The 26,655-nt window shown below is 50.6% G+C and overlaps 1 protein-coding gene across 1 annotated transcript; it reads left to right on the forward strand.

Annotated features, from left to right (window-relative positions):
- On the forward strand, positions 447-24,782 carry GLTP (glycolipid transfer protein). Its single transcript, XM_021072515.1, has 5 exons — positions 447-711; positions 17,277-17,335; positions 18,336-18,469; positions 21,449-21,599; positions 23,592-24,782. The coding sequence occupies exons 1-5, from the start codon at positions 609-611 to the stop codon at positions 23,772-23,774; spliced, it is 630 nt and encodes a 209-aa protein (XP_020928174.1). The 5' UTR covers positions 447-608; the 3' UTR covers positions 23,775-24,782.

The raw sequence follows: 26,655 nt of genomic DNA on the forward strand, positions 1-26,655 counted from the left end.
AGAATCAAGCGTCCTCACTGGTTGTAGCTAAATAGAAAACTGTAAACAGAACAGTGTCCAAAAAGTCACTTGGGGCTGTTGGAGAATAGGTTCTGTTTGAGGGGAAACAGATGTCCTGAGGGACACTAGGCTGACTGGACTGTAACCTGGGCGGGTGGATGAGATATGACCTGGGCAGGTCCACGTCCTCATCAGGCGAGGACCTGGCCTGAGCCAGCCCGTCTGGGGACGGCAGGAAACACAGCTGGGAACAGGCCACCAAGGAGCGGCTCACCTGGGCGTACCTGGACCCAAGAGTCCGCGCGCTTCCGCGCCAGGAGAGCTGGCCCCGCCCCCCAACCAATGGCGGCGCAGAGGTCCGCGGAGGCGGGCTCTGATTGGGCCAGAGGGGTTGGTGTGGCGCGCCGGACAGCTAAGGCGCTCGGCCTGCGGGAGGCGCTGAGCGCTCGGCTACGCGGGGCGCGGCGCGGGCGGAAGTGGCGACGCTGGCGTCCCCTGGGCCTGCGGCTGGCGGCAGTGACGGCCCCGGCGCTGACGGCGGCGGCCCGGGGGGCGGCGTGGACGCCCGCGGCGCCGGCTGGGGCATCACCGCGGGCCTCGACCCCGAAATGGCGCTGCTGGCGGAACACCTGCTGAAGCCTCTGCCCGCTGACAAGCAGATCGAGACCGGGCCCTTCCTCGAGGCGGTGTCTCACCTGCCTCCCTTCTTTGGTGAGCGAGGGTGAAAGGGGGAGCTGGCCGGCAGTCCTGTCCCAGAGCGCTCCCAGGCGCCTGCATCCTCCCGAGCATTGCCAAACCATCCCTTTCCTGGACACCCCAACTCCTACTTCCCCAGGCGTCCGAGATCCCTTTTTCCTTCAGGCACCCCAGATCTCCCCTGTTCCAGACCGCTTCCAAATGCTCTCTCCCCGGAACGTATCACATCCTTCATTTTTTCTCAGACATCTCCAAACCCTCTGTCTCCCCAGACATCTCACATTCCAACATATCCTTCAGACCGCGGCAGTTTTTCAGTCCCTGTGCACCCCAATCGTCCATCTCCCCACAAACACCCCTTACTCTTCTAAATCCCCAATTCTCCATCTCCCCCCTTCCCCCCAAGTCCTTCATTCATCACCCCATCATCCCCTTCTTCTCTCAAATAGCTCCCCTTAAAACGAATCCCCTCACTTAATAAACCCCACTTTTTTGTGTCTCCCAGCCTCTTCCTCATGGAACCTTCCTTGAGAACCCTTCTTTCCTCAGAATTCCCTCATTCCAGATCAGAGACACCCACCCCTACCCCCACTCCAAGGGCAGGAAGCCTGTCAAGATGAGGAGAGGGCTTTTGAAGATGGATTTGCAAAACTCTGGAGCCCTTTCCTGGGGAGAATCACCTAAAGTTTTCCCTCTGCTTGGAATAGGGGGTCTGAACCAGGGGGGGCTGCTCTGTGTGGTGACATCAGACACTGGATGCCTGGCATGGACTCTAAAAGAAAAAGACCCCTCCCCCATGTGTCCTGCCCTGGGAGGTCATAGGAGCCCTGGAGGCGGCACTAAGTTGGTTGCAGACCCTCCTTTCTCCTGTCCCTCAGCCCAGCCCATGCCCAGGACGGAAAATGGGAAATAGAAGACAGTACCATCTACCCCTGCCCTTTGCCTTTCTGGTCCTGAGTAAAGGGTGCAACCTGAGCTCAGCTTTCTTGTCTTCCATGTGGGCTTGCCCAGTGCCCCGCCCTGCTGGTTCACTTGGTGGCCTCCCAGGAAGAGACCAGTCCCCAGGGCAGAGTCCAGCTGAAGCCCGCAAACTCATGGGACCTTGACACTGGCTTGGACTGAAGGGATGTGGCACCAAGGTGGTCACTCCTTTTACTCCCTAGTGGGTGACCAGGGCTTGCTGTGGGCATTAGTTCCTGCAGTGCTGTGGGCTCTGGGGTGGCTGTGGCTACTTGGAGGTGTATCCCCAATCCCCTCCTCCACCTCTTGAGCCTCAGCGGCCCCATCTGTGAAGTGGGCATGATGATCTCCTAGGCTAGCAGCGAGGAGTAAATGAATGAGGTGGTGTGTGTAAAATTCTGAGGCTTTAATTGCCAAATAGATCTTAGCTCTTGGAGTGGTTGTTATACAAGTTCTTGGATTCTGTTTTGTTTCTTTCATAGAATAGATGATTGATTAATCCATATTGAGTGAGCACCGTGGGCTGGTTGGTGTGATTCTCAGACCTGGGTCTTTTATGTCCACTGCTACATCCCCAGTACCCAGAACAGTTGCTGGCACCCAGTAGGTGCTCCATCAGTACTTGTTAACAAAACATTCTTGTTATTGATATCACTGTGTTGTGATAACACTGAATCTCTTCTAGGCAGGAGCTTGGGAGCTGTCTGGTTTTAGCGTTGGGGCGTTCTCTATTTCTGTGACAGTCTTGCCCCCTTTTACCTCTCTAAACATTTGTCCCAAACAAGGATTCGGAATTCAGAATCATTTTAAGCTAGTCTTTCTCAACTGAAGGCAGCTTTGATGCTGCTCAGAGGACATCTGGCAATGTCTAGAGACATTTTTAGTTGTCATAACTTGGGGAGGGGGGCACGGGGAGATGCTCCTGGCATCTAGTGGGGAGAGGCCAGGGATGCTGCAAAATATCCTCCCATGCCCGTCACAGCCCCCACCATAGCTGAACAAGGTGGAGAAACCCCAAGTTCAGCTCTGCGGCCTTTTCCTCCCTCACCTGCAGCAAGGTTGCCCATCTGTTCTGCATTTGAGGCTACCTTCATTTTATGTGATTATCTGGAGGGTTTTAGAGGAGAGGGGGTAGTGGCAGCTGGAGCCAGCAGTGATCTGGTGCCTGGGCTGAAGAGCATCCCCCTCTCCCTTTCCCGATCTCAAAAGACGCTTGTCTTCGCTGCCCGCCGTGTGCTCTGGGGTGTCACATCTGTTGACAGAAGCACTATTTATACAGAAGCCTCCATGGACTGACCCACAGAGGATAATTCTTAGCACTCTTAAAAAAAAAGCGGGGGGGGGGGGGAATAATGCATTTTGAACCATAAGTCTCTTCTGGGGATAGTTTCTGCTGAGGGTTTAAAGTTCGAGAATGATGCCCCCACCTGTGGCTTTTCTCTGGCACTCAAGATTCGATGGAGACTTGCCATCAGCTCTGACACCGTGGCTTTGTCTAGATCTTGGGAGCGTCTGGTCCTCCGGATGATCTGGGTGGCATGTGTGTCTCTGGAATGGAGCAGGCCTGGGATTATGGACACAGGAAGTCTGAAAGGCATTATGGTGCCAGTTTCCTCCAAATCAGTGTTTCTCCACTGTGGCACTGCTGACACTTGGGGCTGGGCCTTTCTTTGGGGGTTGGGGGGGTTGTCTCTTGCCTTGTCAGATGTTTAGTGGCCTCCCTATCCTCCTTCTACCAGATGCCAGTGGCACCTCCTCTCTGCAAATTGTAACAACCAAACATATCTGTGGGGAAACAGAGTCACCCCTAGTTGAGAACTGCTGTTCTTGATATAAATATAGCGGAGGGCTGAAAGCCCTGTTCTTAAAAAGTATTTAATTCTGCAGGGAAGATCTGCTTCTCAAAGAAAAATCGAGCAAGAAGAAATGATAAATTAAAAATCTCCCCGCCATTTTATTGAGCATTTACTATGTGCTAAGTCCTTTAGGTGGATTACCTCACTTAATCCTCTCACGACCTTTTGAGGCAGAATAGGTGGTAGCATTGTTTTATAAGAGACTCAATGCTGATATTTCAGAGTATTTTTCAGACTCATTTATATCTTTATCTGTTTTTAAGGGAAAATGTATAAGCTATTTCTTTCACCAGCAATATAGCATAACCACCTTCTTATGTCAAACATCATTTTGCATAGCTGCTTAGAATTTCATCATTTGAATGTGGCCATAATTTATTTAATCAGTCCCCCAGCTGTTGGCTATTTGCCTTGCTTTTTTTTTCTCTAATAAACTGTGCTACAGTAAACATTCTTGCATATATTTCTTTGCATACTTCTTTGATTATTTCTAATTTTTTAGACGGGAAGCCCTGAGTTGCAGGGTGTGAAGGCTTTTAACCTGTCAGCACAACCGCATTTCTTAAACTTTTGCTGGGTGTGGTTCGGGACAGAATTGATTGGGCGTGATGAATGCAGATTCTTTGGGCTTCAAGTCAGATGTGGCTCAGAACCTCTGACTCCTGGGCTAGCTCTTCTTCCATACCTCCAGCCTCAGTCTTCTGAGCTGTACAGGTTTTGCTATGTCCACTTAGAGGTCAGCGCTTTGTCCATCTTCTTTCTCCACTTGACCTAGTAATCGGATCTCACCTCTGACTGATCAATTTGCAACTGACTTCTGTGAGGCCCCGCTCTCTCATCTTTTCCGTCAGTTACACAGCTGGTCTAGAACATTAACAATTGGAGGGAGGGAGAGGGAGGGACTCAGTTATCTTTTAGTCTGGTTACTCCCTGCCTAGAAGCCTCAGTGGTTGCCTATTACCCCGCCTTGAAATCTGTGCTGTAGCTTTTCTGAATGGCTTGCAGCCTCACACGCCAACACTTGCCTCTGGTGCTTTACCTGAGTCAGCCTCTCTGCTTGGCATCCCACTTCTCTCCAGCCCACCGCCTTCTTTTCACCAGGCTGGGTTCCACTTATCCTTAAGGAATCAGCCTAGGGGGCCACCTCATCCTGACTCCCATAGGACCTCTCCCATTCTGACACTTTTGAGTTATTTCAGTGCCTAGCACTTGGTGAGCTAGTGATGTTTGTCAAGTGAATGCTTTTGGTTCTGTTCCCATTTTCCTGGGTTCTTTCTAAACAGTGTTCTGCTTTCTTTTCTCTTTCTAAGTTAAAATACAGAGCTCACAGCCTGTACCCATGGCAGACATTCAAAATCAATCATGATACTCTTTTTCCTTTTGAGTCTAAACACAGCCTCAGCATCTTTTTTCTTTTTCTTTTTTCTTTCTTTCTTTTTTTTTTTTTTTTTGTTGTTGTTGTTGCTTTTTAGGGCCACACCTGTGGCATATGGAAGTTCCCAGGCTAGGGGTTGAATCAGAGCTACAGCTGCCGGCCTACACCCCAGCCATAGCAACGTGGGATCCAAGCCACGTCTGCAGTGTACACCACAGTTCGCAGATCCTTCACCCACTGAGCGAGGCCAGGGATTGAACCCGTGTCATCATGGATACTAGTCAGATTGATTTCTGCTGTGCCACAATGGGAACTCCCTCAGCATCTTTCTGACCATGACTGCTCCAGGGCCATTAGAGTTGATGCATGAGGTGACACCTGTTTGCTCTCACTGTTTAGGGAGCAACCAAAGATGCAGGGGCCGAAAGTGATGACTTCCACTTCTCAGTTCTTGAGATTCAGATTTAGGGAGTTATTTTACTTTCTTCAGCCTTCTTAGTTTAATTAAATGAATGTCCATAGAATCAAGCCTCATGCATATCTGACTCATTAAACAGCTCTAGCATAACCCCAGAAAGTGTGGTTTTTGCAGCTCTTTGGTCCATTGCTTGCTCTGTTTGGGGGTGGGTGGGAAGGGGCAATTCTCCAGAAGCAGAGAATTATCCTGTTTTGCAGCCAGAGAAACCAATGCAGAGAGGTTACGTGACTTGCTCAGGGTCACACAGGCAGTGAGTGACCACAGAGCCAGAACTTGTGTTGGACTCCTTATGTGACACTTTGCCCTTGTTCTGCCTACTCTCCTGGCTTCCTGTCTGGTTGAGGAGAAGATCCCTAGAGGAGCCAGCCTGCTTGGCCACTGAAGAAATTCAGGAGCTCTGCTGGCTCCACAGTTACTTATCCAAGATGCTGGGAACCCCAGACCAGATAGGCAGGTTTCCTCCAAGCTGTGTGTCTTATAATCATCTTGGGCCCATGACTCCTGCTTATTTGAATGCAGATTTGATGACTGGGGTGTGGAAGTCATCCAGTGGGGAGGCCCCAGACAGGTCAGTTTTTCCTTTAATTGAGACATCACATTAACTGCCTAGAATCAGCCCCACCTGCACCCCTTGGTCTTTAAGAAGTTGTTCTTCCATGGAGTTCCTGCTGTGATGCAACAGGATCAGCAGCGTCTCTGGAGTGCTGGGCAAGTTCAATCCCCAGCCTGGCACAGTGGATTAGGATCTGGCATTGCTGCAACTGTGGCTTGGATCTGATCCCTGGCTTGGGAACTCAATATGCTGCAGAGCGGCCAAAAAAAAAAAAAAAAAGTTTTTCCCATTGCAACAAGCACTTTTTGGGACTTGGGACCACTTACCATGTCTCTGCAATGCTTTTTCTTTTTTTTTAAAGGTGATCCAAATACTTGTTTAGTTTTCATTTTGTATAGAATAACGCAAGAAAGAGAAAGAAGAAACTATACTAACCCCTGTCCAGTAGCAGGTTACTTATCATTTTGGTTGAGTGTCTGTTGAGAGCTGAATTCTGCCTGAACTGGAAGCAGACTGTGTGCCTGGGAGAGACACTTCTAGGAGGAAGAAGCAATGTAGTTGCTGAGGGCTGGGGAGAAGCCACTTTCTGCAATGAGTTTTGCAGTTTTGAAAGGGCCTGCTTGGAGTTCCTGTTGTGGTGCAGCGGAAACAAATCCAGCTAGTAGTCATGAGGATTTGGGTTCAGTCCCTGGCCTCACTCAGTGGGTTGGAGATTTGGTGTTGCTGTGAGCTGTGGTGTAGGTCGCAGACACGGCTCAGATCCCACGTTGCTGTGGCTGTGGTGTAGGCCGGCAGCTACAGCTCCAATTCAACCCCTAGTTTGGAACTTCCATATTCCGCTGGTGTGGCCCTAAAAAGCCAAAGAGAGAGAGAGGGAGAAGGGGCCTGCAGATTCCTCTCATCAGTTGGATGTGTGTTTGCAAGTAGTGAGTGAGGATTCATTAGCCTTGAGAAGCACCTACTGTGTGCCTGATGCCATGATGGTGAGTCCCTCATGAGCTCACCTGGCCCTGTAAGATCTGGAGAACACCTAATAGAGGGATGCCACTGTGTTATCCTGACCGTCTGTGTCACAGCCCACGGGTTGACTGCTTTAGAGGCTTAGAGGGGAAAAGTAACTTTGAACTGGGGTCTGCTGAGGCCCAGGGACTGAAATCTAAGATAGATGAATGGAAAGGAACATGGACATTGGGGAGTTCCCTGGTGGTTCAGTGGGTTAAGGATCTGGAGTTATCACTGCTGGGGTTCAGGTTGCTACTATGGCGTGGGTTCAGTCCCTGGCTTGGGAACTTCTGCATGCCGTAGGCACGGCCAAAGGAGAAAAAAGAAACATGGATATTGGCATCAAGCAGAGCCAGCCTGTGCTTGAGTGCTGGTTTTAAGATGCCACAGCTGTGTGTCTGTGCCTAAGTTCTTCCCATCTCTGAGCCTGCACTCCCAACTGTAAAATGGGGGAGTTGGGCTTCCCAGGAGGGCCAGTGAAGGTGACCATCCAAAATGTGGCGTCCACTGCCCAGAATCACTCCATCTTTTTGCACAGGTGGGAAAGACAGCCTTCGATCTTTAAAAATGGCACCTCTTGCCACACAGCCCTTGGGAAACAAGGATCTTACACAAGGAAGCTGTCTCTGGCTCTTGGTGAACAGCTGCCAGGGCTTGGGGCCAGCCAGCTGCCTGGCTGCCAGAGCACTTCTCAGGTATACCTTCCAAGGGCCAGCACAGAGCACAGACCAATGGCGCCCACCTGCTGCGTTCCCCCAGCGATACTGATTCAATCCTCTTAATTCTTTGGGTTCAGAAAAGTCTGGCCCTGAGGTTAGGGGCTGAGGTCTGGCCTCTGCTCCTGGAGGGAAGAGGATGGAGAAGCAAGAGGGAAAAGACTCTGCCATCCACTCTGTCACTTGCTGGCTCACCCAGCACCCCTCATTTCTCAACTGCCTGGAAGAACAGGGCCCCACTGTGAATTGCATCCCAGGCTCCAGCAATGTGCCTGGCAGAGCGTAGGTACCCAGCCAATGTGGAACTTGAAAGGGAATGGAAAGAATGCCTGACAAAGAGCTTTGTAAAATGTAATGCATGGCCCCATCACAGCTAGCGTAATCCCTGTTTTTTTTTTTTTTTTTTTGTCCTTTTGCCTTTTCTAGGGCTGCTCCCTTGGCATATGGAGGTTCCCAGGCTAGGGGTTCAATTGGAGCTGTAGTCGCCAGCTTACACCACAGCCACAGCAACATGGGATCTGAGCCGCATCTGCGACCTACACCATAGCTCTTGACAACACCGGATCCTTAACCCACTGAGCAAGGGCAGGGATCGAACCTACAACTTCATGGTTCCTAGTCAGATTCGTTAACCACTGCGCCATGACGGGAACTCCATAATCCCTGTTTTGAGTGACTCCCAGGTGCCAGGCATTGAACTAGCCAGTGTCTCACTTCTAATCCTTATCATGACCTTATGCATTAGGAGGAATTGGTGCCATTTTATAGAAGAGGAGACCAAGGTTCAGAGTGGTGAAGGGATTTGACTAGGTCATTCAGCTACTAAGTGGTCCATGGGGCTTTGAAGGGGGCCAGCCCTGCCACAAGTCTTCCAGAGCAAAAAGGGCCTTTTTGGGCTGTTTGTAGGGGAGGGGAAGTGATAGGACTTTCTCAACTGGCATGACAGTGTGCTTATTTCAATGAGCTTGTTAGAATGGAAACAGTTGGCTTCTAGTCTTAGGTTTCATTGTTTCAGTTTAAAAATGGCCCAGATAGATGTTAACTCCTTGTGTTACATTCTTGCAGTGTTGCTTGTATCAGCCCCCCCTTTTAAATAATTGTTATAGCTTTAACTGCATCTGAGCTTTTAAAAGTCATTGCCACTGATTAGCCCTCTCCAGGGGCCTATAAAACCTCTGCTTTCCACCCCTGCAATTCTGTGGCCAGCTCACACTTCCCCTAGCTCAGAAATGATTCATTTTCGTCTCTGCTGTCCCCCAGAGATCCTTCCCCTTCTGAGAGCTCAGACTTTAATGGTCAAGATTACATGTCAAGTCCTTATTTTATGACTGGAGGGTTCCTGCTTATTTTGCCTGTATCAATCAATTGATTATGCCTTCTTTCTCCACCTCTCTCGCCTCCCTCTTTTCCATTCTTCCTTTTTTTTTTTTTTTTTTTTGGTCTCTTTAGGGCCGCACCCGTGGCATATGAAGGTTCCTAGGCTAAGGGTCTAACTAATCTAAACTACAGCTGCCAGCCTATGCCACAGCTCCAGCAACATCAGATCTGAGCGGCGTCTGCTACCTACACACCACAGCTCATGGCTGTGAGCTTAACCCACTGATCCTTAACCCACTGAGCGAGGCCAGGGATCGAACCTGCAACATCATGGTTGCCAGTAGGGATTTGTTTCTGCTGCACCACAATGGGAACTCCCTCTTTTGATTTCTTAATCATTGGGATCATTCTTTACTGGATTTCTTCTCTAAAGAATGAGGATGTAATTCATAATAATCATAATCATAAGGAATATTTTTTTTAAAGTTGAGCCAGAAACTATGCTAAATCCTCTATTTATACAACCTCATTTAAGCCTTGCAACAACCTTATGAGGTGGAGTCCATTAGTAGCCTCATTTTATAAATGAGGAAACTTGTTGCTCAGAGAGGTTAACTCAATTCTCCCAGACTGCACAGCAAGCAAGAGAAATCATTTTCCCATTCACATTCCTACGTCAAGGCAGGTTTTTTTTTGTTTTTTTTTTTTTTTGTCTTTTTGCTGTTTCTCGGGCCGCTCCCGCGGCATATGGAGGTTCCCAGGCTAGGGGTCGAATTGGAGCTGTAGCCTCCGGCCTACGCCAGAGCCACAGCAACTTGGGATCCGAGCCGTGTCTGCAACCTACACCACAGCTCACGGCAACGCCAGATCGTTAACCCACTGAGCAAGGGGCAGGGATCGAACCTGCAACCTCATGGTTCCTAGTTGGATTCGTTAACCACTGTGCCACGACGGGAACTCCAAGGCAGGTTTTTTATTTTTATTTTTATTCTTCCTTTCTCTTTCTCCTTCCTTCCTTCCTTCTTTCCTTCCTTCCTTCCTTCCTTCCTTTCTTTCTAGTGCACCCACAGCATGCAGAAGTTCCGGGGCCAGGGATCGAACCTGAGCGACAGAAATGACAACACCAGATCCTTAACCCACTGAGCCACCAGGGAACTCCCAAGGCTAGTTTTTGCCAAAAGGGACAAAGAGAGTTGGTATGTCATGGGGGTGATTTTTATTTTTTATTATCTATCTATTTATTTATTTAATTTTTTGATTGCATACCCATGGCATGTGAAAGTTCCTGGGGCAGGGATCGAACCTGCACCAGGGCAGTGACCCAAGCCCCTGCAGCAACAATGCTAGATCCTTCACCCACTGCATCAGAAGAGAACTCCATGAGTGTGATTTTTAAAAGCAACTTTTTTTTTTTGGTTTTTTTGTTTGCCTTTTTAGGGCTGCACCTGCGGCATACAGAGGTTCCCAGGCTAGGGATTGAACTGGAGCTAAAGCTGCTGGCCTATGCTATAGCCATAGCAATGCAGGATCTGAACCCTGTCTTTGACCTACACCACAGCTCACAGCAATGCCAGATCCTTAACCCACTGTGCAAGGCCAGGGATTGAACCTGCTTCCTCATGGACACTAGTCAGATTTGTTTCCGCTGAGCCATGATGGAAACTTCAAAAGCAACATTTTGAATCATTTTGTAAACATTCTTTCCTCTTAGAAGAATTTAGAGTGGGAACTAGTTTTAGGAAGATGGGCATTCTCTGGTCTCTTATCCCTCAAAATAGGCCTTATTGCAAACTGAGCCAACATACACACACACCCCATGGATTAATAAATGATTCATCTCCATCAGCTGTAATTTGAGTGCCTCCATTGTGATCCTTGTAACCCAGGATCTGTAAAGTTAATCTACCCCATGTGTTTTATGATGAAGCCTTATTATCCAGCTATTGGGAAAAAAAAAAAGATTTTGAAATAGAACCTCTCCTAACCAGGCTCTTAGCAAGATGACCCAGGCATCCTGTTTTTCCTTTTTCAAATAAGTATTTATGGGTTGGGTCAGGTATTCCCACACTGAATCACACAGGCTGGAAGTGAAGCTGTGCGTCTTTTTGTTCTGAAAGGAGAATTATTCCTGAGATGAACCGGGGGTGGGGGGGAGGGGAAAGGTGGGAGTGATTCTGTTGCCTTGTTGCCCAACATTGGTAGCATCATCTATGGGAAGAGATGGTTGTGGGAAAAGGCAGACACTGAGGGGCAGCTTGGATGGAAATTTCCAAACATGCATGTGCTGTGGTCTTGTTGGGAGCATAATGGCTGGGGCTTTCCAACTATATTGAGGCAGAAAAAAAAGAGGAAATTAATCTGATTCTGGGTGGCATATGGTGACTGTTGGCTTGCAGGGAATTGTGCCATCCAGGTGACCTCAGCCATCTGAACTATGGCAGAGACCCTGACAGAACTGTCGCAGGGGTCATGTACAGAAGGCTTGCTTGCTGCCCATTTCCTCTTATTTTGCAGGAGATGCTGACAGAGTTGGCTCTTTGTTTTTCAAGTATCTATTGCAGAATCCAGGCCTTGCAGGGAAAGCAGGAGGAAATGACCATCGGCTGTCCAGAGAGGTTTTTTAAAAAACTATGCAGAGCTGCCCTAAAATCCTCAACACATAGCATGGAGAGCCATTTAGGGAAGGGTTGAATGGGCCTGGAATGTCACTGGGTCACACTTTTATCACAATTATTCCTTTTGGGGGAGTTCCCGTCGTGGCGCAGTGGTTAACGAATCCGACTAGGAACCATGGGGTTGCGGGTTCGGTCCCTGCCCTTGCTCAGTGGGTTAACGATCTGGCGTTGCCGTGAGCTGTGGTGTAGGTTGCAGACGCGGCTCGGATCCCGCGTTCCTGTGGCTCTGGCGTAGGCCGGTGGCTACAGCTCCGTTTCAACCCCTAGCCTGGGAACCTCCATATGCCGCGGGAGCGGCCCAAGAAATAGCAACAACAACAACAACAAAAAGACAAAAGAGACAAAAAAGACAAAAAAGACAAAAAAAAAAAAAGAAATGTCATCTAAAAAAACAAAAAACAAAAAACAATTATTCCTTTTGATGATGGCCTAGTTTAGAAAACTGTGAATGTCTTGCTGTACGAAAGCAGGGCCATTTGTGTTACATTTTGATAATTTCCATCCAGAATGGTTGAACTAGAGAGACATTTAGTGACTCATATAATTTGGTAGATGGAAAATATTTCACTGTTTTATTTTCTTTTTATTGTTGAGGTTAAATGTCTTTTCATTTCTTCTGTTAACTGTCCATCTTTGTATAAGCTTGTTCTTATTGATTTGTTAGAGCTCTTTACATATTAGGGATAATAGTTTTTGGTCTATGATATTTGTTACACAGATCACCCCCCTCCCCCAGTCAGTTTGCAATTTGGCTTTGATTGGTGGTGAGATTCTGGGGTAGGGAGTCCCCTTACACCTGCAAGTTTCTGGGTTTTATAGTCAGATTTGTATGTCTTTTCCTTATGCCTCTCAGGTTGAGTAACACGCTTAGAAAAACCTTATACACTAAACAGAAGGGATCATTTGCCACATGTTCCAGACAACCAAGTCTTAACTGTATTTAGAATCCCTGCCCTTTGCAGTTGGTCCTATGAAGTAAGACAGTGGGATAGTATCTGATTTTTCTTTTGTTTTTGAGGCAACTTCCTTTCACCCTGGAGGTAAGACAGTGAGCTAGAGAACCACCAAGCCTTCTCCCTCCCTTCTGGCAGGTTCTGGGTGGCATTTTAGAGAGCCTGTTTGCCGAGAAGGAAAAACAAGTTTGGGAAAACTGTAAAACAGGTCAAACGAGACAGATGATTTTGAGGCAGGGCTGCATTCTGTAGGAAAGGTAAAGTTGGATAACCTCCCAGAAATGTGTTGCATCCTATCCAGAGTGGGGCCAGCTTGAGTTTAAACTCTCAGGCCACTGGTTATAATCTTCTGTTTTTCTTGTCAGAGTCCTCTCGCTTTTATTGAGTTCCACAAACAGAAGGAAACATTCTAGAAAGGCTAGAGGGAGTGGTGAAGGCAGCCTTGGCTTTATTTATTTATTTATATTTATTTATTTTGTCTTTTTGCCATTTCTTGGGCCACTTCCGTGGCATATGGAGGTTCCCAGGCTAGGGGTCTAATTGAAACTATAGCTGCCAGCCTACGCCAGAGCCACAGCAACGCGGGATCTGAGCCGCATCTGCGACCTACACCACAGCTTACGGCAACACCGGATCCTTAACCCACTGAGCAAGGGGCAGGGATCGAACCCGCAACCTCATGGTTCCTAGTCAGATTTGTTAACCACTGCGCCATGATGGGAACTCCAGCCTTGGCTTTATAATCATGTCTGAGTGCCTGGCTCTCACCAGGTGACTCTGGGCAAGCCGCTTGGCTTTTCTGGGCCTGCACCAAAGGCAAACATAAACCCAGAGCCTTCTACAGGGCATGGTGAAGCCAGCCTCAGCTCACCTGGAGCACCTCCTGTTTGTCCAGCACCTCGAGACTCTGGGAAGTCAGGGGCCTGAGCCCCAGGTAGTCAAGTCACTTGTCCAAAATGACAGCAGGGCAGAGACCCAACCCCAGAACCAGGGCTCCGGAGCACCGTGTCGCCCCTCGTCTGGTCGCTGGTGTCCCCTTTCCAGATGCTGTCAACCCGACCCCAGTGTGCACAGTGATACACTTCCTGCCTGTGCCCCCTCCTTTTCTGAGGTCCATTTCCACCCCTCTCTATTTCTGGTCTATTCCCAACTCCAGAAGTACATTCAGGCCCCACATCTTAACCCACAGTTTTGGTTTTGGTTTTCATTGTTGTTGTTGTTATTCTTTTGGGCCTTGCCTGCAGCACATGTAAGTTCCCAGGCCAGGGTCAAACCTGCACCAAGGCAACAGCAATGCTGGATCCTTAACCCAGTGAGCCACCAGGGAATGCCACAATTGAGCAGAAGCCATGTCCCTGTACGGTGGTCACAGTGCATAGGAACAGCTGCCTTCGGGCCCAGCTCCTGCCACCCCACCACAGCAGGCCTCATGACCTGCACAGTATGCTGTTAGGAGAACACAAAACAAAAAGCCTTTCTCCCCCCATCAGGGGGACGGCTCAGAGCCGCACAAGAGCTGTTTTCAGAGCCAAGGAAACCGAATAACATTCTCTGTGTCTCTAAGATGCATGTCAAGCATCCTGAGTCACCGGGAAAAGCTAGGAAGCCACCCACGTGTGGTTGATGATACTCCGTCACCAAGCCCTGGTTCTGCATCTCCTTCACTTGAAAACCAGCCCAGTCCATTGCTGCATGGTCAAGAGGGGACAGTCATTAGTGGCAGAAAATCTTGACTCTCCTGCATGGTTATTTAATTCTAGATTATGTTGTCCTTTGAGGGAGCTGATGGTAGGTGTCCTGGGAGAGAACGTGTTCCAAGGCTTGCAAACTACACAGCCTCCCCAGGTTGGCCTCACAGGAGGAGGTCAGGGGAGATTAAAGGGTGGTTGGAGTCATTACCTAATGAATGCCCTTGGCAGCCCCCCCTGGGAGGCCACAGCACCCAAGATCCGGTAGGACAGGCCACCTGCACCCGCCACCTGGCACCTCAGAGCAGCTCCTGTGGTCACCCTTGGGAAGGCTCCCTTGGGGCCCCATGGAGAGAGAAGTGCCCAGTAGCTGAGGAGGATTCTTTTCCAGGGAGCCTGGAGCAGGGCGAGGCAGCTGCCAGGCCCCACAAGGGCTTGGGTTGGGAGGCAGGAGAGTAGAGGTGGTGGGGGTGCAGCAGAGTGTTCCCACTCAGCGGAGGTCCTAGGGGACCTGGTGGCTTCCAAGCCTGGGTGACATTTGTGAGTCATGCCACAAAGTCATCAGGATAATCAGAGTTGGAGTTCCTGCTATGGCACAACAGGCTCGGTGGTGTCTTGGAAGCACTGGGACAAGGGTTTGATCCCCAGGCTGGCACAGTGGGTTAGGAATCTGGTGTTGCCATAGCTGCAACTTGGGTCTCCGCGGTGGCTCGGATCTGATCCCTGGCCTGGGAACTCCATATGCCACGGCAGCCAAAAAACAAAAGAAAAGGAAAGAAAAGGATGATCAGAGTTCATTTACTGAGGGTTCACGCATTGAGCACACTCATAAACAAGTTCCGTGCGTGGATTTTAATCCCTACAACAACCCTGTGAAGTAGGTACCGTTAATGCCCTGCTTGGCATGTGAGGAAACTGAGGCACATGGAGGCCAGGAGACCTGCTCAACTCCATTCAGACCCGGTCTGTCTGGATTTCGACCTTCTTTCCACTGGGTTCTGGGGTATTTCATCTATAATGTCTAATGCTCTTTCTTCAATGCACCTCTTTTAACAGCTGCGATAAGAATGTTCCAGGTGGCCAGCCAGGTGTGCTAGGTCACCTTGGGTGGAATTCAGCTGGCAGGTGTCCTCCCCCGTCCTCTGCTCCCATGCAGTCAGTTGGCACGCACACAGAGGCCTGTGCCTGGCCTGTGAACAAGGGGAAGCTGGCGCTGGTATCTCCCCGCCATGGGTTTGGTACCCACTTGTGGCCTGCTCAGGTGTCTCTGTGCCCTGGGCTCTGTACTGGGGACAGTAAGAGGTGGTAGGGAAGCACAGTTGTCTCTCTTCAGGCTCTGAGGGTGAGGTCCTTGTTGAGTCCGCTCAGGAGAGAACCAGCCCTTCCCTGTTTCCTCCGTGCCCAGCCCTCAGCAGTGAGTTCTGGGCTGTGGGATGACTCTGGTCCCTGTGGCAGCCAGCTGGGGGTCACAGAGGAGGGGGAGGAGGAGAGAGAGACCACGGACTGCTTCCATGCCCCATGGAGTCCCGAGTTCCAGGCATTGCCAGTTTCCAGATCTGCATTTCATCAACTCAAAGGTCACGTATTTTAAGATACTCTGTTGTTTTGTGAACCACCAAGAAAGGAAAAATGTAGAGTTCCTGCTATGGTGCAATGGGATTGGCAGCATCTCTGGAGCACTCAGACACAGGGTCAATACTCTTTCTGGCACAGTGAGTTGAAGGATCCACGTTGTTGCAGCTGAGGCTTAGGTTGCAACTGCCACTGGCATAGGTTCCCTCGCCTGGGAACTCCATATGCCATGGGGCAGCCAAAAAAAAAGAAAGGAAAACTCCTCCAATTAAGAAATTCTGATTCCAGAGGTGAACAAAATATGTGTCCTGGAAGTGGGTTGTTTCAAGTCATTCTTGTAGCAGCTCTGATCAGTTATGTTGGCCCATTTGCTAGATGGGAAAGCTGAGCCCACTCATACCCAGCCCACATCCCCCATGTGTGCAGAGCAGATGTGGAGCCCCACCTAATCATGCTCCATTAAGTAACTGGGATCCCACCGCCAGTGGGTTCTCCCAGGTCTTCTGCAGGGTCTCAGAACCATGGCACCTCTGGGTTTCCAGCTCACTTCTTCCTCATAAACTGGTGAATGAGAAGGTCATCTTTCATAAATCTGGCCCCTTTCCTCCCACCTCTTAAGATTCCTTGAGCTGGAGTTCCTGTTGCGGCTCAGCGGGGTAAGAACCCTCCTAGTATCCATGAGGATATGGGTTCAATTCCTGGCCTTGCTCAGTGGGTTAAGGATCCAGTGTTGCCATGAGCTGTGGTGTAGGTCACAGATGCGGCTCAGATCCCATGTTGCTGCGGCATAGGGTGGCAGTACAGCTCTGATTTGCCCCCTAGCCTAGGAATTTCCATATGCCCTTTTTAGGTGCGGCCCTAAAAAGAAAGAAAGAAAAAAGAAATGATTCCCTCGAGCTGCCTCCAGGCCAGCTGATTTGTTGGTGGTCATCAGCCTTGTTGGCCAAGATGGTTTCTCAGAACATTAGTCTGCAAGATACGCTACAGCTGTGCTGTCGAGTGCAGTTGCCACCAGGCACATGTGGCTATTTAAAATTTAAATGAACGAAAATTAAATAAAATTAACAATTTCATTCTTTGGTCATACTCATCACATTTCAAGTGCTCAATAGCCGCATGTGGCCCATATTAGTACAGATGGAGAAATTTTGTCCTAGGTAGAGAGGGTGCTGTAGACAAAAGGATTTGCCTCCTAGATAACACAGTTGCATTTTAAAGGCTTTGACAAGGCCTGCTTAAGAAACCGGTCTCACCTAGATCCCAGCGCTCAAAATTTACTTGCCCACGAACTGTTTTAATACCTACAAAGAGCTCCACCTTTCCCTAAACACACCAAATGACCTCCCCTTTTGTTCCCAGGCCTTCTTGACCCACGGAGGTCCTATCTATTGCCCTCACTGAGAAGCTAAATCTCTCTTCTTGTTTTTGTCCCCAGATTGCCTCGGCTCTCCAGTGTTTACTCCCATCAAGGCGGACATAAGTGGCAACATCACAGTACGTATTTGGCAGCCTCGGTACCCAAATCATGAATCTAATCTCACCCTGGTCACCAGTGTCCTGTTCCCTGCCACAAGTTCCCCAGACCAAGGATGGGGAAGGAGACATGGAAAACGGGCCTGGCCCCCAGCCTGTCAGACTAATGGCTCGAGGTCCTGGGGCCTCCTTTGCAGCCATGCCTTCCAGCCACAGATGAACAAGGACCACAGTCCAAAGGGTTGACCTGAGAGGGAATTTACTGATTCTTGTATTCACTCCACCCAACAAGAAATAAACTCTAAAGTCCACTGGTGCCCTGGCTTGGCCCTTCCCTTCCCCAATCCTGAGGGTTCCCAATAGCGTCCCCCAGCCACTGACCCTCTCCCTGCAAGGATCTACCATGGGGCTGATTCTGGGTCGTTATCCCCATTTTACAGATGGGGAAGCTGTGGCTCAGAGCCATTGAGGGACTCACAGCAAGAAGTAGCAGAGGAGGGATTCACATCTGAACTGCTTGGCTCCAACTCAGGAGCCTTCTTCCCAGACATCTTTGACTTCTAAGAGCCTATTTCCTTTTGTCCACAAAAGCGAAACTTTAGATATTTAGGTCTGAGGCGCTGTCAGTAAGCGGTTGGAGGACGTGGACTCTGGGGCCCGGCCAGTGCTGGAAGCCGCTCCCATCTGCACCATCTGTGTGACCCTGAGTGTGTCCCTTTCCCTCTCTGAGCCTCTGTTTCCTCCTCTGCAAATAGTTGCTGTGAGGATCAGATGAGGCTGCACCCGTAAATCACATCAAGCGACCTGGCTTATGGGAGGTGGTCAGTCAATGCAGACAGTCATGGTTGTTATTGTTATGGCAAGCCCTCCCCCTGCTCTCCCCTGCCCCCCTCCGTCCCTGGTCCTGGCACTGGTGGGCAGGAGAGGGAGGCTCAGGTGAGTGCTCCTCCGCCCAGCAGGCAGGGCGGCCTTTGATGGGGGCGGCCTTCCCAAGGGGGAAATCCCATGTGCTCTGTTTCAGAAAATCAAAGCCGTGTATGACACCAACCCCGCCAAGTTCCGGACCCTGCAGAACATCCTGGAGGTGGAGAAGGAAATGTACGGAGCAGAGTGGCCCAAAGTGGGGGCCACACTGGCGCTGATGTGGCTGAAAAGGTGATGGGCTGGGGGTGGGCAGGGTGTGTGTGGCTGGCGGGCCTGGGGTCCTGCTGTGCAGAAGGGGCACGTCCAACCCCACCACTGCCCCCTGGTGTCTGCTCTGACAGGGCAGGACAGTCACTCCCATCCTTTCACGTGGGTGCTCTTCTTGTGCATTGCTAGTTAGTAGTAGCAAAAAAGCCTCAGGGGCCAAGGCCTGCCTGCTGGTGACCCTTCCTTGCTTGTTCTAGCCCCGGCAGGGGCATAGCAAGCCTGCGTGTACCCTGGGCCTTGTCTAAGCTCTTTAGATGCCTGATTGTACTTTGTGTACTGTGAGCTAGGTGTGATGATTAGCCCCCTCTACTAAGCTGCTGGAGTTTCTAGAGGCTGAACCATGTGCCCAGGGCATGGGGCAGAGCTGGGACTGAGTTGCCAAGCACAGTTGTGCAGGTTGTGCACAAAGATGTCCTGTCTAGTAGGGCTGATCACATCACACTCATGGTAGATTTGTACATTATGACAGCTTCTTGACAGAAATGCAGCATTTTGAGGAGAAGGAACTCTAATTTGCATAGACCTGTCCTGCGGGCTGGGGCCAGGGTGCTGCAATATAGGATTTGAACTCAGATGATCTTACCCCAGAGTTGACAGCACTTTTTTTTTTTTTTGTCTTTTTAGGGCCTCACCCATGGCATATGGAAGTTCCCAGGCTGGGTGTCGAATCAGAGCTGTAGCCGCTGGCCTACACCATAGCCACAGCAAAGCAGGATCTGAGCCTTGTCTGTGACCTACACCACAGCTCACAACAAAGCCAGGTCCTTAACCCACTGAGCTGGGCTAGGGATCGAATCCTCATCCTCATGGATACTAGTCAGGTTCATTACTGCTGTGCCACAATGGGAACTCCAACCTGAGTTGACAGTACTTATAACCACCATGTGCGTTGTACTCACAGCATATCCTTGAAGCCACATACAATTGTTCTCTTACAGATAAAGCCAGTGAGCCTTGGCAAGGCCAGGCGGCTTGCTCGCTGAGCTCGCACTGCCCTCTGCAGGCTCCAGAATTCTTCTTTAGCTGTGTACACACCAGAGACCCTTGGCAGTAGCTCCAAAGCCAGGGGCCCATTCTTTGCCCCACAGATGTTCCCAACGTTGCCCTTTGTTTGGAGCCAGGAGCCAGGAGTGGGGTTGTTCCCCTGTCCCTCCATCCTCTGACACGAACAGAAAGAGCCCACTCCTTAGAGGGTGCGGCCTGCGTAGGCCTCCACGTGTAGGTGGGCTGTAATTAATACCCTCGTGGCTTCTTTATGACTTGCCCCTGCGAGCTGCCTATCAACAAGAAATTCACCCACCTGGAAGGAGAAACGCCCCTGAGTTCCTTCATTGGCAGGTGCTGTAGTTTTCTCAGGAAGAACAAGGCAGTGATGTTCAGACCAGTTAGACTGTGTCCAGATCAGGCGTGGGCAGAGCCAGGTAACTGGGAGGAGGGCAGATACAAGTGGATGTCACCCAGGCAAGCATGTAATAATCACCTGCTATGTGCTACACATGGCGCTGTATCCATGGGATGCTGTGTGGAGAGACATGGTCCCTTTTAGGGTATCATGGCCCCGGGCAGAGCCTTAAGTGGCTGGGTGGATCCTGACCGCAGGATAGCAGTGCTTGGAGCAGAGAGAAGTCAGGGAGGGCTTCCTGGAGGGGGAAGCACCACGCAGCCTCCAGGACTGAGCAGGAGGGTTCCAGGAGGAAGAGGCCTCGCAGAGGTGGGAGGGCAGGAGAGGCACAGCATATATGCCCCCACTCCCCACCCCCACCCCACTCTAGGAGGGTCTGGTCCAGCCAGGGCTCTGAATGCAAGGCTGAAATAGGGAGGGCCCAGGTGGGGTTGGACAAGGATGAGTTGCAGCCTCCTCAGGACTCCTGGGGAGTCACTGAAGGGCATGAAGGCCAGCAGCAATGGCGACAGATGGGGCTTGAAAAGGAATCACCCTAGCTGCTGGGTAGAGGGGGTGGTCATTAGGCCTGGGAGAAGCAGGGAGGTGGCCAACCAGGGTAGGAATTGCACCACAAGCTTACTCCCACACCCCAGGCTGATATCTGATGGCTGAGGGTTATGATTCAAGCATGGGGGATTTCTCTTCCCCTTATGGGTGATAAAGCTTAACTTTATCCCCTCAGTCCTTAGGCCCAGTGCTCCTGCCCCTGAGAACCCCCAACCTGATCTCCACCCCCTGCAGGGAGGGAGCAGAGGAGACCAGGTGGGGAGTGAGACAGGCTGAGTCCATATCCCGGCTGTTGGCTGTGCCTTTTTGGGGGGTACCTGAGTGTTCCCTTCTGTGAAGTGGGCAGATCGTGCCAATCTTGGCCTCAAAGGGCTGAGGGGAACAGGAGATGAGATAACCTGGATTAAAGGGCTGGCACTGACCCAATTTTCAGCCTGGTCGCCCTGCCATAGCCCACCTGCTTCTGGCTCCTGAGGCATCAGCCTACCCCGGGGGAAGGGCTCAGTGGCCCTTCAGAGGATGCAGCCCATGGCTCACGCTGTGATGGGGATGGGGAGCCCTTGGGTCAAAGCTGCCTATGTTCTCAGCCTGTCCCTGATCTGTGGTCCCTGAGCCCTTTGAGGACCAGCGCTGTGGATTCAGTCCTGTACTGCTTGGCCTCATTCCTTAAGCACTAATGGCCACATGCCCTCAGAACTGGGCAAAGCAGGCCTAGACCTTGCCATTGTAGCCTTAACTGCCCAGCAGAGACCATGGTCAGGCTCTGGTATAGACAGGGTCCTTGGGACGTGTGCGGTGAGCCAGTGGGTCATGTTACACGGAAGCCCGTGTAGACATGACAGTGGAGGAATAGCCTCCCCCTTTGGTGTAAACATATGCCTGGCTCACAGTAGGTGCTTAATCCAGAGTCTATCTGGGTCTCCACTGGGGCGTGCCTCCTATTGAACCGGTGTGGGCAGGGTCCTAAAGCGCCCTCTCCTTTCTTGCTGCAGAGGCCTCCGCTTCATCCAGGTCTTCCTTCAGAGCATCTGTGACGGCGAGCGGGATGAGAACCACCCCAATCTCATCCGCGTCAATGCCACCAAGGCCTACGAGATGGCCCTCAAGAAGTACCACGGCTGGATTGTGCAGAAGATCTTCCAGGTAAAGTGCCCCTCGGGTGCCGCAGGTCTGCAGCTCGCCAGGCCTGCCCTCTGCTCCACGCTCTGTAGCTTCAGCCCACCCCCCCACCCCTCCTGCACCTGCATGTGCCCCCAGGGCACAGAGGGCTCCTGCATCTGTTCTGGGGGTGGGGAAGGCTGGTGCCCGGAGGGACCCCGTCACGTGGTGGGCATTACTTTGGGTGCTCCTTGGTGGTCCTGATGAGGGGCCTGATTGGGAGGCCATGGGGGAAACCAGGGCAGAGACTGAAGGCTGCAGGCTGAAAGTGGGCTGGCCTCATTGGCCCCTTGGATTCAGCTGGGACCGTTGCATTGGGGTCGGGGGAGGGCCCCGTGCCCGAGGGGGCGGCAGATGAAGGGCCATTGACTCACAAGACTCTTGGTGGCTTGTGTTGGGGTAAAAATGACCAGCTAGGCTGGTGCTAAAGGTCTGTGCCCAGGACCTGTGTCACATGGCAGAGACAGGCCCCCTGCACCAGTTCTCATGGGAGTGAGGATGGGCCAGCAGTGGGAGCTGCAGAAAAAAGGGCAGCCACTGTACAGGTTGGCGAAGATGAGGGGGCAGCGAGAGCCAGGGCGGCCCAACAGTTGTAGGGCACTCCTAGTTCTCTCCACGCCCGCCTTCAGCACGAGGGTGATCTTCACAAATGCACTGCAATACTGTCCTGACCTCATTTCACAGATGAGGAAACTGACGCCCAGAGATGTTAAGTATCTTGCTAGAGGTCACACAGTAAGAATTGGGGGCTGGGATTCTACCTACCTGAGCCTCAGTATCTTCATCTTGCAAATGAATGTAAAATAGACCATATTGGAGTTCCCTGGTGTCCTAGCGGGTTAAGAATTTGGTGTGGTCACTGCTGTGGCTTGGGTTCCATCCCTGGCCCAGGAACTTCTGCATGCTGCAGGAAGCCAGGAAAAAAAAATAGGCCTTACCTCACAGGACCAGAGCTAGTATTATTTTAATTCTTTTTTTTTTTTTTTTTTTTTTTTTTTGGGTCTTTTTACCTTTTCTAGGGCCGCTCCTGCAGCATATGGAGGTTCCCAGGCTAGGGGTCTAATTGGAGCTGTAGCCACTGGCCTTGGCCAGAGCCACAGCAACGCAGGATCCGAGCCGCGTCTGCGACCTACATCACAGCTCACGGGCAATGCCAGATCCTTAACCCACTGAACAAGGCCAGGGATCGAACCTGCAACCTCATGGTTCCTAGTCAGATTTGCTAACCACTGCGCCACGACGGGAACTCCTATTTTAATTCTAAATGATAGTGTTATTTTTACTTTTCTCACCCTGTCAAACTTGTAGCCTAAGGTTTTTATCTGGGTGCATCTTTTTCCTCCTAGCTTGGAAATTCTGTGCACTTCTGGTTCTCCCGACTTTTCACAATTGTCAGGGAAGTTCTGATATTTAGGGAAGTGTCGCCCTCTGAAGGACAAAAGAGGAACAGCATAGATTAGTCCTCCTTTCCAAGGCTTAGAAGGTGGATTTCAGGACGAAACTATTCACCTACTCCAGAGCAGGAAACCCAGAGGGAAGAGGCTTATCGACACCAGACACCTGCTGTGTGCCTGGTGCTATGGGGAGTACTTTGCACACTCTCCTTTGTCCATACAAAAGCAGCCTGATTGGGTGGGTGCCGTTATTATCCCCATTTTACAGATGAGGTGACTGAGGCTCAGAGAAGCTAAGTAACTTGCTCCAGGCTCCCCGCTAGTCAGCGACACAAGCTGGAATTTGAACCCAGGTCTGTCTGTCCCCAAAGCTGGTGTCCTTCCTGCTGTCCCTCACGGGAGTAGAAGGGTGTGTCTCCCTTTGCCTCTCCCGCCCAATGCCACGAAGAGCACAGACCCCTGCCCAGTACCCTGGACCTCGAGGGCACCCCCTCCCAGAACCCTGACATGCTGGCCTGGCGGCTCTGGGGGAGGGGGACCTGTCCACTAATGCTGTGCCACCTCGCCTCTTGCCCGTCTCAAGGCAGCGCTGTACGCGGCCCCCTACAAGTCCGACTTCCTCAAAGCGCTCTCCAAGGGCCAGAACGTGACGGAGGAGGAATGCCTGGAGAAAGTCCGCCTCTTCCTGGTCAACTACACGGCCACCATCGATGTCATCTATGAGATGTACACCAAGATGAATGCCGAGCTCAACTACAAGGTGTAGGCAAGCCCTGAGTGGGCACCAGGCCGTCTTCCCCCGATACCCAGCCCCCCTGCAGAAACAGGCAAACCTGAATCACTGTGAAGCCAGCCAGCCGGCTGCCCCAGACCTACAGTGCCCCCAGAGCGGCCCGGAATCGGGCTGGGGGCTGCAGGGGGCCGGCCCTGGTTTTTTAAAAGTCATTTTTGGGGTCTGTCCTACCAGAGCAATAAAGAACCATCTTACACCCGAATCTCCTTGGAATTTCACAGCAGCACAGACTGACTTTATGCCTTCATTTCAGTGTGGTTTAAAAAAAATCGATTAATGTTTCTAATAAATCAAGTCCTAGGGTTTTTTGTCCCCCCCCCCCGGCCCCCCTCCCCACAGAGCATGACTCTGGGGGATGTGGCCTTGTCCACCTCACTTTCGAAGCAGGCACGTGTCCTTCTGTGGATCTGGCTGAGTAATGTTTGGGGTATTTTAAGGACCTCAGTGAGGGGCTTTGATTTGAAATTATACAGGGCCCCTATTGTGGGAAATTTTTGTTTTTTTAAAGCAAACTGATGTGTTTTCTCATGTGGTTTGCACAGCCCAGCCTCACAGCACTGTCATTAGAGAGCCTGCTCTTTCTGTCTTTTGCCAGACAGTGTTTTTATAGCTAAAACCAACCAGCAAGCCTTTGATGACCAAGGGGGTATTTTAAAGCTATCAGGCACAAATAATTGACCAGAGATGACTGTATTTCCATTCTTCTGCATAATTATTTTCTTCAGGGACAGCTTTTCCAACCTAAGAAACTACCTACCATGTGTATTCTTTCGAGGGGGAGAGGATGAACCCAAGAACATGCCCTGCTGCCTTAACTGTCCTTCCTGGCGCTAAAAAGAGCTGTATTTTTTAAAGTGTTGGGGCAAACAAAGCAACCCCCAAAGAACTGATGTATGTGAAAAACCCAATGAGGAACAATTGGTGATTTTTATGCAGAAACTAAATAATCCTTAATAAATAAATCTCTATTTTGGAATCACATTGGAGTCCTGTTTTGTTCCTTGATTCTTCTGGATCAGAGGTTACCAGTGGAGACTAGCCCAGGACCTGTTTACTGGCCTCCTGGTCCTATTTTCTGGTTAAAAAAAATAGAACTAGTTGGAGTTCCTGCTGTGGCTCAACAGGATCTGCAGCACCAGGACGCAGGTTTCTAGCCCCATCCTGGCAAAGTGGGTTAAACTGCTTAGGTTGCAACTGCAGCTCCAATCTGATCCCTGGTCCTGAAACCCTATATGCCACAGGGAGGCCAAAAAAGAAGAAAAAATGAACTGATTGCCACATTGAGAAACCGGGGACATATCACAGAAAAATCTTGATTTTTAGCTTCTTTTGAAAGATTAGATGGCCGGGCAGGAGCTGAGAGATGATGGCCCCTTTGGCTGGATGGGACAAGTAGGTGGATATCTTCCATTTTGCCTCAGTCCCCACCAATCCCTGTTCCCTCTCCAAGCCTGTGACCATTGGTTATTTGCACTTTCTCAAGGACTGATGATTTTTCTGATAATACAGTTAAATATAGAGGGAAATATTCTATACTTCATTTCTGTTCCTACAGAGCTTGTAATCTAGTGGGAAAGATGGACTAGTAAATCAGTGACTGGCTTTTTAGGGACGCACCCGAGACATATGGAAGTTCCCTGGTGAGGGGTACAATCAGAGCTGCCAGTTTATGTCACAGCCACAGCAATGCAGGATCCGAGTCAAGTCTGCCACCTACAGCACAGCTCAGGGCAATGCCAGATCCTTAACCCACTGAGTGAGGCCAGAGATTGAACCTGCGTCCTCATGGATACTAGTCGGATTCGTTTCCGCTGAGCCACGATGGGAACTCCAGGATTCTTCCCTTTGAATATAAAATTCTGCCAACAACATCTCAAAATTCTGTATATTCCTTTAAAAAAGAGCTCTTAGAGTTCCTATTGTGGCTCAGCTGAACCCAACTAGTATCCATGAGGATGCAGGTTTGATCCCTGGCCTCCCTCAGTGGGTTAAGGATCCGGCGTTGCCACAAGTTGCTGCGAGGGTCACGGACGGGGCTGGATTCTCGCATTGCGAAGACTGTGACATAGGCCTGCAGCTGCAGCTCCAATTTAAAAACAAAACAAAACAAAACCACCTCTTCTTTGTGTGTGTGATGCCGAGTGTATTGTAATGTGATCGAGTGTTGGAGTCCTGGCTCTGTTATTTATCAGCCGAGTGACCTTAGATAAATCACTTCCCCTCTCCGAGCCTGTTTTCTCATCAGTACAATGGGGATGGAAACTAACAGTTCCCAGCTCAATGATACTCAGTGAAACCGCCTGGGCAGGCGCTTGCCTGCTAGTCATTCAGTGTGGACCCAATGATCATTTGCAGATGCTTATACGAGAATGGAGGAAGATTCCACACCCCGGGTTTAGTTGATCGGTTGATAGGTTCGTTTGGTTCGCGCCGCCTTCTCTTCGGCCTGTGCCCACCCCGCCCCGACCCCCGCGCCTGCGCATTGACCTCCTGCAGGTCTTGCGCGTTCCGGTAGGTGGCGCTGTTGGCACTGCGCCGCTGTGGCGGCAACAGAGCTGGGAGTATCCGCCTGTCCGCGCCCAAGGTGTGTGTTCCTTGCCCTCCTAACGTGTTCGGGGTATTTTCCAAAGGCTAAGTGAGGAGCCCTATTTGAACAGTGTTGCGAAAGTTCGAAGCCTCTCAGCCTGGATGTTTTGGGTTTCATGACGGTTGCTGAGTCAAAGGTATGTCCTGTTACTTATGCTACTATTCCTAATGCTACTTCCTGCAGCTCCTAATTCTGCTACTACTGCTTTACTGCTAGCACTAGCACCACCATCATCACCTCACAATTTTGGGGTTCAAGTCCAGGTTC

The sequence above is a fragment of the Sus scrofa genome, chromosome 14, assembly GCF_000003025.6.
Source record: "Sus scrofa isolate TJ Tabasco breed Duroc chromosome 14, Sscrofa11.1, whole genome shotgun sequence".
Taxonomy (NCBI): domain Eukaryota; kingdom Metazoa; phylum Chordata; class Mammalia; order Artiodactyla; family Suidae; genus Sus; species Sus scrofa.